Here is a 12,315-nt window from a genome sequence, read left to right as displayed (position 1 = left end):
GACTGTCACTCGAAATGCCCGCGTGATGTCATAAATATAATGTCCACTAGTCCACGTGATCAAAGAGGTCCACGCTGCGACTGTCACTCGCACGCCCGCGTGAGAACATATATATAATGTCCAGTAGTCCACGCGATCAAAGAGGTCCACGCTGCGACTGTCACTCGCACGCCCGCGTGAGGACATATATATAATGTCCAGTAGTCCACGCGATCAAAGAGGTCCATGCTGCGACTGTCACTCGAAACGCCCGCGTGATGTCATATATATAATGTCCAGTAGTCCACGCCATCAAAGAGGTCCACGCTGCGACTGTCACTTGCACGCCCGCGTGATGTCATATATATAATGTCCAGTAGTCCACGCCATCAAAGAGGTCCACGCTGCGACTGTCACTCGCACGCCCGTGTGAGGACATATATATAATGTCCAGTAGTCCACGCGATAAAAGAGGTCCATGCTGCGACTGTCACTCGAAACGCCCGCGTGAGGACATATATATAATGTCCAGTAGTCCACGCAATCAAAGAGGTCCACGCTGCGACTGTCACTCGAAACGCCCGCGTGAGGACATATATATAATGTCCAGTAGTCCACGCGATCAAAGAGGTCCACGCTGCGACTGTCACTTGCACGCCCGCATGAGGACATATATATAATGTCCAGTAGTCCACGCGATCAAAGAGGTCCATGCTGCGACTGTCACTTGAAACACCCGCGTGATGTCATATATATAATGTCCAGGAGTCCACGCCATCAAAGAGGTCCACGCTGTGACTGTCACTTGAAACACCCGCGTGATGTCATATATATAATGTCCAGTAGTCCACGCAATCAAAGAGGTCCACGCTGCGACTGTCACTCACACGCCCACGTGAGAACATATATATAATGTCCAGTAGTCCACGCGATCAAAGAGGTCCACGCTGCGACTGACACTCGCACGCCCGCGTGAGAACATATATATAATGTCCAGTAGTCCACGCGATCAAAGAGGTCCACGCTGCGACTGTCACTCGAAACGCCCGCGTGAGGACATATATATAATGTCCAGTAGTCCACGCCATCAAAGCGGTCCATGCTGCGACTGTCACTTGCACGCCCGCGTGAGGACATATATATAATGTCCAGTAGTCCACGCGATTAAAGAGGTCCATGCTGCGAATGTCAATCGGCGTGAGAACATATATATAATGTCCAGTAGTCCACGCGATCAAAGAGGTCCATGCTGCGACTGTCACTTGCACGCCTGCGTGAGGACATATATATAATGTCCAGTACTCCACGCCATCAAAGAGGTCCACGCTGCGACTGTCACTTGCACGCCGGCGTGAGGACATATATATAATGTCCAGTAGTCCACGCGATCAAAGAGGTCCATCCTGCGACTGTCACTTGCAAGCCCGCGTGAGGACATATATATAATGTCCAGTAGTCCACGCGATCAAAGAGGTCCATGCTGCGACTGTCACTCGAAACGCCCGCGTGATGTCATATATATAATGTCCTGTAGTCCACGCCATCAAAGAGGTCCACGCTGCGACTGTCACTCGCACGCCCGCGTGAGAACATATATATAATGTCCAGTAGTCCACGCGATCAAAGAGATCCATGCTGCGACTGTCACTTGCACGCCCACGTGAGGACATGTATATAATGTCCAGTAGTCCACGCGATCAAAGAGGTCCACGCTGCGACTGTCACTCGCACGCCCGCGTGAGGACATATATAATGTCCAGTAGTCCACGCGATCAAAGAGGTCCATGCTGCGACTGTCACTCGAAACGCCCGCGTGATGTCATATATATAATGTCCAGTAGTCCACGCCATCAAAGAGGTCCACGCTGCGACTGTCACTCGCACGCCCGCGTGAGGACATATATATGTCCAGTAGTCCACGCGATCAAAGAGGTCCATGCTGCGACTGTCACTCGAAACGCCCGCGTGATGTCATATATATAATGTCCAGTAGTCCACGCCATCAAAGAGGTCCACGCTGCGACTGTCACTTGCACGCCCGCGTGATGTCATATATATAATGTCCAGTAGTCCACGCCATCAAAGAGGACCACGCTGCGACTGTCACTCGCACGCCCGTGTGAGGACATATATATAATGTCCAGTAGTCCACGCGATCAAAGAGGTCCACGCTGCGACTGTCACTCGAAACGCCCGCGTGAGGACATATATATAATGTCCAGTAGTCCACGCGATCAAAGAGGTCCACGCTGTGACTGTCACTCGAAACGCCCGCGTGAGGACATATATATAATGTCCAGTAGTCCACGCGATCAAAGAGGTCCACGCTGCGACTGTCACTTGCACGCCCGCATGAGGACATATATATATAATGTCCAGTAGTCCACGCGATCAAAGAGGTCCATGCTGCGACTGTCACTTGCACGCCCGCGTGAGGACATATATATAATGTCCAGTAGTCCACGCGATCAAAGAGGTCCACGCTGCAACTGCCACTCGAAATGCCCGCGTGATGTCATATATATAATGTCCAGTAGTCCACGCCATCAAAGAGGTCCACACTGCGACTGTCACTCGAAACGCCCGCGTGATGTCATATATATATAATGTCCACTAGTCCACGCGATCAAAGAGGTCCACGCTGCGACTGTCACTCGCACGCCCGCGTGAGAACATATATATAATGTCCAGTAGTCCACGCGATCAAAGAGGTCCACGCTGCGACTGTCACTCGCACGCCCTCGTGAGGACATATATATAATGTCCAGTAGTCCAGGCGATCAAAGAGGTCCATGCTGCGACTGTCACTCACACGCCGGCGTGAGGACATATATATAATGTCCAGTAGTCCATGCGATCAAAGAGGTCCATGCTGCGACTGTCACTCGAATCGCCCGCGCGATGTCATATATATAATGTCCAGTAGTCCACGCCATCAAAGAGGTCCACGCTGCGACTGTCACTTGCACGCCCGCGTGATGTCATATATATAATGTCCAGTAGTCCACCCCATCAAAGAGGTCCATGCTGCAACTGTCACTCGCACGCCCGTGTGAGGACATATATATAATGTCCAGTAGTCCACGCGATCAAAGAGGTCCATGCTGCGACTGTCACTCGAAACGCCCGCATGATGTCATATATATAATGTCCAGCAGTCCACGCGATCAAAGAGGTCCACGCTGCAACTGTCACTCAAAACGCCCACGTGAGGACATATATATAATGTCCAGTAGTCCACGCCATCAAAGAGGTCCACACTGCGACTGTCACTCGCACGCCCGGGTGATGTCATATATATAATATCCAGTAGTCCACGCGATCAAAGAGGTCCACGCTGCGACTGTCACTCAAAACGCCCATGTGAGGACATATATATAATGTCCAGTAGTCCACGCGATCAAAGAGGTCCATGCTGCGACTGTCACTCACACGCCCGCGTGAGAACATATATATAATGTCCAGTAGTCCACGCGATCAATGAGGTCCACGCTGCGACTGTCACTTGCACGCCCGCATGAGGACATATATGTAATGTCCAGTAGTCCACGTCATCAAAGAGGTCCACGCTGCGACTGTCACTTGCACGCCCGCATGAGGACATATAATGTCCAGTAGTCCACGCGATCAAAGAGGTCCACGCTGCGACTGTCACTCGCACGCCCACGTGAGAACATATATATAATATCCAGTAGTCCACGCGATCAAAGAGGTCCACGCTGCGACTGTCACTCGCACGCCCGTGTGAGGACATATATATAATGTCCAGTAGTCCACGCGATCAAAGAGGTCCATGCTGCGACTGTCACTGGCACGCCCGCGTGAGGACATATATATAATGTCCAGTAGTCCACGCCATCAAAGAGGTCCATGCTGTGACTGTCACTCGAAATGCCCGCGTGATGTCATATATATAATGTCCTGTAGTCCACGCCATCAAAGAGGTCCACGCTGCGACTGTCACTCGCACGCCCGCGTGAGAACATATATATAATGTCCAGTAGTCCACGCGATCAAAGAGATCCATGCTGCGACTGTCACTTGCACGCCCACGTGAGGACATATATATAATGTCCAGTAGTCCACGCGATCAAAGAGGTCCATGCTGCGACTGTCACTCACACGCCCGCGTGAGAACATATATATAATGTCCAGTAGTCCACGCGATCAAAGAGGTCCATGCTGCGACTGTCACTTGCACGCCCGCGTGAGGACATATATATAATGTCCAGTAGTCCATGCGATCAAAGAGGTCCACGCTGAGACTGTCACTCGAAACGCCCGCGTGTGGACATGTATATAATGTCCAGTAGTCCACGCGATCAAAGAGGTCCACGCTGCGACTGTCACTCGAAACACCCACGTGAGGACATATATATAATGTCCAGTAGTCCACGCCATCAAAGAGGTCCACGCTGCGACTTTCACTCGAAACGCCCGCGTGAGGACATATATATAATGTCCAGTAGTCCACGCGATCAAAGAGATCCACGCTGCGACTGTCACTCAAAACGCCCACGTGAGGACATATATATAATGTCCAGTAGTCCACGCGATCAAAGCGGTCCACACTGCGACTGTCACTCGCACGCCCGCGTGATGGCATATATATAATGTCCAGTAGTCCATGCGATCAAAGAGGTCCACGCTGCGACTGTCACTCGAAACGCCCGCGTGAGGACATGTATATAATGTCCAGTAGTCCACGCGATCAAAGAGGTCCACGCTGCGACTGTCACTCGAAACACCCGCGTGAGGACATATATATAATGTCCAGTAGTCCACGCCATCAAAGAGGTCCACGCTGCAACTTTCACTCGAAACGCCCGCGTGAGGACATATATATAATGTCCAGTAGTCCACGCGATCAAAGAGATCCACGCTGCGACTGTCACTCGAAACGCCCACATGATGGCATATATATAATGTCCAGTAGTCACAAGATCAAAGACATCCGGGCTGCGACTGTCACACGCACGCCTGCATGATGACATATATATAATTTCCAGTAGTCCACGCCATCAAAGAGGTAGGACACCACCCTTACTCCTTTATCTCACAGCCTACCAATGAGCCACCTGTGTGCTATATGTGCTGATGACATTCAGTATTGTCCCTTCAATTTCCAACTTTGCACTCACCACCCTGTCAGATATAGACTCCAGACACCCTTCTTGACACAACCCGACTCATTTATCCAGGCTTGGGACCGGTGTCACGGGCTGAACGGCCCTGACTAAAAATCGGTCCGCCCTGCATTCACTGCACATGCGTCATCAGCTGCACTTCACGGATTATCACCTTGTTTCTGCTTCAAACTGCTTCCAGTCATCATCTGTGTCAGTGACAGATATCTGAAGCTTTTGTACAACAATCATTTCCACATAAATTCAGCATTATTTCATCATAAAAGATGGAGGAAGCGATCAGAGCACCACAGCTACACGAGCTGCTAGCTGATGTATTTACTGTGCGTCTGTCATTTCAAAGCATCACAGTTTAATGCCTTATTTCTGCTTCAACCTGACTTTAGAATGATTTAAGTGATTTTACGTTGTCATCTGATGGTTAATAATCACATTAATCTATTTGAGCTGCTGAGCTCTGACATGATGCATGCACAGTGAAGGCAGGGCGGATCGATCTTTCGGGGGACCGTTCCGTCTGCGACACCGGCACTACAAATGTACCTTCTGCACACCCCGTGTGGCTGAGTTCAAGTTTTGGTTGATTAAAAATCATTATTACTGATCACAAAAACTCTGCTGGTTATTCTTATTGACGTTATGGTCAACAAAACTCACTGGTTGTTGATGGCTCCTCCTGCATCGCAGTCACATGGTCTACAGCCATCCATGTCATTACTGAGTCCCCAATGCTCATGCTGCACACAAAAACATGAAACAATCTCTTGTGTCATTTTACTTTATGTTTCTCTTTGCAAAATGTTACAGTTCTCCCAGAATCCTTTATGTGTCTGTGACATCACCGTGGTGATGGCTGTATTAAGATCAAACCTCTCCTGAAATCTGTGCAGTGAAATCACATGGGCCCATTTGCTTCATGAGAGTGCAGATCGGATGGCACGCCACGTCCAAATGATGCCAATAATCTACTCATGTGCACCACAGATATATTTACTGTAGTTTAAGGAGTACAAGCCATGTTTTGTTTTGTTTTTGGGTTTTTACTTGGAGGTCTGGCAAAATCAATAAAAATTACACATTCCTAATCATCATCATCATCATCATAATGACTATTTATATAGGACTTTCCCAGGAGTCAAAGCATAAAAATATAAATAGAAGAATAAATGACAATAATAAAAAGTACACCTCAACAATGCATGAAAAACCCAAATTAATCTTCAACGCGATTTATACTCCTGTGCAACTTATATGCTGGAAAACACGGTACATTTCAGCAGCTGCAGTACACTGATGAAATATTAAATGTAGGGATGCACCGATCCTGATACCAGTACCAGCTATCGGTCCAATCCGTATTCATTTACGTACTTGTAATCATAAAATGTAATCAATACTCTGTGACCCGAAACCACTTCACAGCAGTGTGATGTCAACCTCTCAGTGTGGGATGTGACGCTCATGCTCCGAAATTTCCAGACTATAACCGCTACTATTTTCATATGATTTGAACACTGCGGCTTTAACAATGATGCAGCTAATTTATGGATTTTTACAGGCTTTCATGTAATTTATTCATAAGTCAAATACGTTCATCAATGCTGTCCACTGATTGGCTGAAAGCTGCTGTCTATCATGTGGAGTAAATCCACACACAGTAAATAAAAAGTCTTACCTGTTCGCTTCAGTGGAATTCATCATCAGACGAGCTTGAAGAAAAATAATCCACATAAATCTTCCTGAACAGTGGCGGCTGCTGAAAAAAAAATCTTGGTGGGGCTAGTGTGCCAATAGATTTTCCTGCCTCGCCCAGTACAGGCATTCAAATGAACAGTTGGAAAATGACTACAATTCCACAATAATCATTTCACATCCTTTTCAAAATCAGCAGTATGGCAGATAAAGTTAACCGTTTACAGTTATATTAGGCCTCGTTTATACTGTGAAAAAGAACAGTATCAAATACAACACTCAAGTTCTTGAGCAAGAAACATTTCACCATTTGACACCAATTACACACACAAACTGTAGTGCACTTGTTGTGTGGGCCGCTGAAGAGGAGGTACTGCTGGCCCACCACCACCAGATGGCGCCCTGCTTGGAGTGCGGGCTTCAAGCACGAGAGGGCGCCGGAGCCACTGGGAGTGACAGCTGTCACTCATCATCAGCACCAGCTGTCACTCATTCATCTCATCACCATCACCATAAAGGCCGGACTGCAACTCCACCTCCTCGCCGAGAAATCAGCTACCATTCAGGTAATTTTCTCTGCTGTACTTAACACTGACTAATAGTCTGAACTTCTTTGCAGCCGTTTTCCTGTGGGTGTTGCCTTATCTGTGGGATTGGCGTTTGGTGTGATCAGCGACGGCTTCGCTTCACACCCCAACCAGATAAGTGGTTAGACAGGAGCTGCACAAGTGTGTGATTGGAGGTGCAGGTTTTCCCTCCTAACTGTATACAGACTGTGGGATTACTGAGTGTGCGAACTCACACTCATCAGTACTGTCTCTGTTCTCTGCCAGCAGTACCGAGTCTGACTGCTGAAGACAGCGGCCACCTGGGGCGCAGGGCTTGGCGGCTCCGGTGTTCTTCAGCTCCGTTGGTGGTGGAAGCTGTGTGGGATCCGGCTCTTCTCTCGCCAGGCGTCTTCTATCGTCGAGCCTGCCCACACGTCACTTTGTGTATAATTGACAGTCCACCATATTGTTATTGTCTATACGTCGTTGTGCGATTCACAACATTAAATTGTTACTTTTGGCTTATCCATTGTCCGTTCATTAACGCCCCCTGTTGTGGGTCTGTGTCACGACACTTTCACAACAGCACTGACATTATCTTCAGACAAACACATCCTGGTGTGTCTTCCTGTGATGATATGCACGCTGTAATATCATATGCATACACTGATATGTGAAGGGGCTCTGAGTTTTTCATTTGGAATTCATCACTCCCCAGGAACACACCCAGATACTTAAGCCCCTCTGTGCTCTATTGCAGTCCTGATGGAAGGATCGGTCTCACCTGATGGTCCCACCGACTGAGGAGGAAGCCCTCGCACTTGTCCCGGTTCACCCGTACAGATGAGGCCCGTTCATACAAAGACAGCTTTTGTCCTAAAGTGTCCAGATCTTCCTGTGACAATATGCACACTGTGATATCATCTGCATATGCTGATGTCCGAATAGGTTGCAAAATCTGCTCCACCACCAGGCCCCTCAGTCCCCTCCTGAGCTGGTGTAGGAGTGGCTCAAAGGCCAGCACACAGATCATCCCAGACAGAGGACACCCCTGCCTGATGCCACTTTGCACCTCCACAGGTCGGCTCAGCCCTCTCCCCACTCTGAGGAGCACCGTAACCCCCGCACAGAGCGCACCAATCCATGATGCAAAGACTCTGGGGAATCTGAATGCCCTCGTGGTGTTAAAAAGGTACTGATGGTCCACTCTGTCAAGAGCTTTCTCTTGATCGATTGATAAGAGTCCAGTATCCAATTTATTGAATTTTGCTACTCCAACAGCATCCCAAATTAGAAAAATGGTGTCCATGATTGAACAACAAGGTATAGAGTAAGTCTGTGTGTGATGGATTACTAAATCCAAACAGTCCTTTAACCTGTTGGAAAGCGCTTTCGCAAGGATTTTGTAATCTGCACCCTGTTGTGAAAGTGTAGGAACACGGACCCACAACAGGGGGCGTAAAAGAATGGGCAATGGATAAGCCAAACAGTAACAATTTAATGTTGTAAATTGTGCACAACGGAATACAGACAACAATCAGTTTGGGACTATAGTCAATTACACGTTGGGTGACGTGTGGGCAGGCTTGAGGATAGGAGATGCCCGTCCAGAACCGAGCCGGATCCCACATGGCCTCACCGCCAACGGACCTGAAGAACACCGGAGCCGCCAAGTCCTGGGTCCCCAGGTGGTCACCGTCTCCAGCTGTCAGACCTGGTACTGCTGGCAGAGAACAGAAACAGCACAGGTGAGTGTGAGTACACACACTCAGTAATCCCACAGTCTGTGTTCAGTAAGGAGGGAGAACCTCCACCTCCAATAACACTCTCGGACAGCTCCTGTGAAAACCACTTATCTGGTTGGGGTGGGAGGCGAAGCCGTCGCAGTCCACACCAAACGCCAATACAGCAGATAAGGAATACGTCACAGGGAAACGGCTGCAAATGAGATCAGACTATTATTCAGTTTACATTCAGCAGAGAAATTACCTCCAAGGTAGCTGATTTCTCGGCGGGGAGGTGGAGTTGCAATCCGGCCTTTATGGTGATGGTGTTGAGTAGTGGATGAGTGACAGCTGGTACGGATAATGAGTGACAGCTGGTACGGATGATGAGTGACAGCTGTCACTCCCGGTCGCTCCGAAGCCCTCTCGTGCTTGAAGCCCGCACTTCAAGCAGGGCGCCATCTTGTGGTGGTGGGCCAGCAGTAGCTCCTCTTCAGAGGCCCACACAACACACACAGCAGAGGCCTCCAGTTCTTTAAATCTGTTAAGTTCCCTTTCATTGGCAGAAGGGCAAAAACAGCTCTGGAAGACCTTATGCATATCAGGCCCTAACAAAGTCCAAAATGTCTGATCCCCGGGCCCGCCCAGCGCTGAGCTGCTGTACGGCAGTGGTCATCTCCTCCAGAGTAATGGGCGAGTCCAGGGAAGCTCCTCCATCTCTGGAAGGCCATCCAGAATCTGTCACTGACTGTCTACATCACAATCTCTGGCCCCAAACAGTTCAGTGTAGAAGTTAATGGTCTCCTGTCTCAGGAGCGAAGGGTCGGCTGTGACCTCCCCGTTGGCAAGTCTCAGGTGCATAAGGTCAGTGTTTGTCTGAGTTCCTTTCTCTAAATTAATGTTTGTGATGTTCGTCACCCTGGTCCTCACCAACGCCCTCTTTGTCCTTTCATTCATAAACTGCCTCAGCACCCTCTTCCTATGTGTCCAAGCACTGCTGCCCCCTGTTCCTCTGACCACTCTGTCCTCCAGAGCTGCCACCTCTTTCTCCAGCTGCACCACATACGAGGGCTGTCCGTAAAGTATAGGTCCTTTTTATTTTTTTCAAAAACTATATGGATTTCATTCATATGTTTTTACGTCAGACATGCTTGAACCCTCGTGCGCATGCGTGAGTTTTTCTACGCCTGTCGGTGACGTCATTCGCCTGTGAGCACGCCTTGTGGGAGGAGTCATCCAGCGCCTCGTCGGAATTCCTTTGTCTGAGAAGTTGCTGAGAGACTGGCGCTTTGTTTGATCAAAATTTTTTCTAAACCTGTGAGACACATCGAAGTGGACATGGTTCGAAAAATTAAGCTGGTTTTCAGTGAAAATTTTAACAGCTGATGAGAGATTTTGAGGTGATTCTGTCGCTTTAAGGACTTTTCACGGTGCGAGACGTCGCGCAGCGCTCTCAGGCAGCGTCATCAGCCTGTTTCAAGCTTAAAACCTCCACATTTCAGGCTCTATTGATCCAGGACGTCGTGAGAGAACAGAGACGTTTCAGAAGAAGTCGGTTTCAGCATTTTATCCGGATATTGGCCTCTCTTCATTGGCTTCCTGTTAATTCTAGAATAGAATTTAAAATTCTTCTTCTTACTTATAAGGTTTTGAATAATCAGGTCCCATCTTATCTTAGGGACCTCGTAGTACCATATCACCCCAATAGAGCGCTTCGCTCTCAGACTGCAGGCTTACTTGCAGTTCCTAGGGTTTGTAAGAGTAGAATGGGAGGCAGAGCCTTCAGCTTTCAGGCTCCTCTCCTGTGGAACCAGCTCCCAATTCAGATCAGGGAGACAGACACCCTCTCTACTTTTAAGATTAGGCTTAAAACTTTCCTTTTTGCTAAAGCTTATAGTTAGGGCTGGATCAGGTGACCCTGAACCATCCCTTAGTTATGCTGCTATAGACGTAGACTGCTGGGGGGTTCCCATGATGCACTGTTTCTTTCTCTTTTTGCTCTGTATGCACCACTCTGCATTTAATAATTAGTGATTGATCTCTGCTCCCCTCCACAGCATGTCTTTTTCCTGGTTCTCTCCCTCAGCCCCAACCAGTCCCAGCAGAAGACTGCCCCTCCCTGAGCCTGGTTCTGCTGGAGGTTTCTTCCTGTTAAAAGGGAGTTTTTCCTTCCCACTGTAGCCAAGTGCTTGCTCACAGGGGTCGTTTTGACCGTTGGGGTTTTACATAATTATTGTATGGCCTTGCCTTACAATATAAAGCGCCTTGGGGCAACTGTTTGTTGTGATTTGGCGCTATATAAAAAAATTGATTGATTGATTGATTGATATTCCACTGTTAAAGGAGTTTTTTTAATTAAAGACGTGCGGACGGGTCCGCGCGTCGGGACGCAGCCGACACGACGCGGCGGCACAGGAAAAACACCTCCGTGTTGCTAACCATTTGTTAAAATCCAGTTGGCTTTTGATGGCTTTCAGTGGAGTGAGTATATGAGAAATTGTTTAACAGCAGGACATGTTCCAACTTGTCCTTAAGGCTTCCAGCAGAGGTGTTTTTCCTGTGACGGAGCGTTGCGGCGGCTGCGAGCCGACGCTGCAATCCGCCCGCACGTCTTTCATTAAAAAAATCTCCTTTAACAGTGGAATATCCGGATAAAATGCTGAAACCGACTTCTTCTGAAACTTCTCTGTTCTCTCACGATGTTCCGGATCAACAGAGCCTGAAATGTGGAGGTTTTAAGCTTGAAACAGGCTGATGACGCTGCCTGAGAGCGCTGCGCGACGTCTCGCACCGTGAAAAGTCCTTAAAGCGACAGAATCACCTCAAAATCTCTCATCAGCTGTTAAAATTTTCACTGAAAACCAGCTTAATTTTTCGAACCGTGTCCACTTCGATGTGTCTCACAGGTTTAGAAAAAATTTGATCAAACAAAGCGCCAGTCTCTCAGCAACTTCTCAGACAAAGGAATTCCGACGAGGGGCTGGACGACTCCTCCCACAAGGAGTGCTCACAGGCGAATGACGTCACCGACAGGCGTGGAAAAACTCACGCATGTGCACGAGGGTTCAAGCATGTCTGACGTAAAAACATACGAATGAAATCCATATAGTTTTTGAAAAAAATAAAAAGGATCTATACTTTTACGGACAGACCTCGTACCCCTCTCACTTTTGTGTTTACAGAAAACTGCTGAACAAACTGTCTAATTTGACTCTTCCCCACCTC

At 48.3% G+C, this 12,315-nt stretch overlaps 1 protein-coding gene across 1 annotated transcript in view; it reads right to left on the bottom strand.

Moving 5' to 3' along the window:
* Positions 1–12,315, bottom strand: part of LOC117515001 (laminin subunit beta-1-like) — a 476,107-nt gene that overhangs the window by 320,921 nt on the left and 142,871 nt on the right. The window contains exons 23-25 of the mRNA XM_034175563.1: positions 9,847–10,143; positions 8,151–8,261; positions 5,784–5,887 (exon numbers count right to left, since the gene is read on the bottom strand). Of these exons, the coding sequence (XP_034031454.1) occupies positions 5,784–5,887; positions 8,151–8,261; positions 9,847–10,143 (512 nt within the window). The remainder of the gene's footprint in view (positions 1–5,783; positions 5,888–8,150; positions 8,262–9,846; positions 10,144–12,315) is intronic.

Source organism: Thalassophryne amazonica, chromosome 8, assembly GCF_902500255.1.
Source record: "Thalassophryne amazonica chromosome 8, fThaAma1.1, whole genome shotgun sequence".
Classification (NCBI taxonomy): Eukaryota; Metazoa; Chordata; class Actinopteri; order Batrachoidiformes; family Batrachoididae; genus Thalassophryne; species Thalassophryne amazonica.
This window is presented reverse-complemented; position numbering and strand designations above follow the sequence as displayed.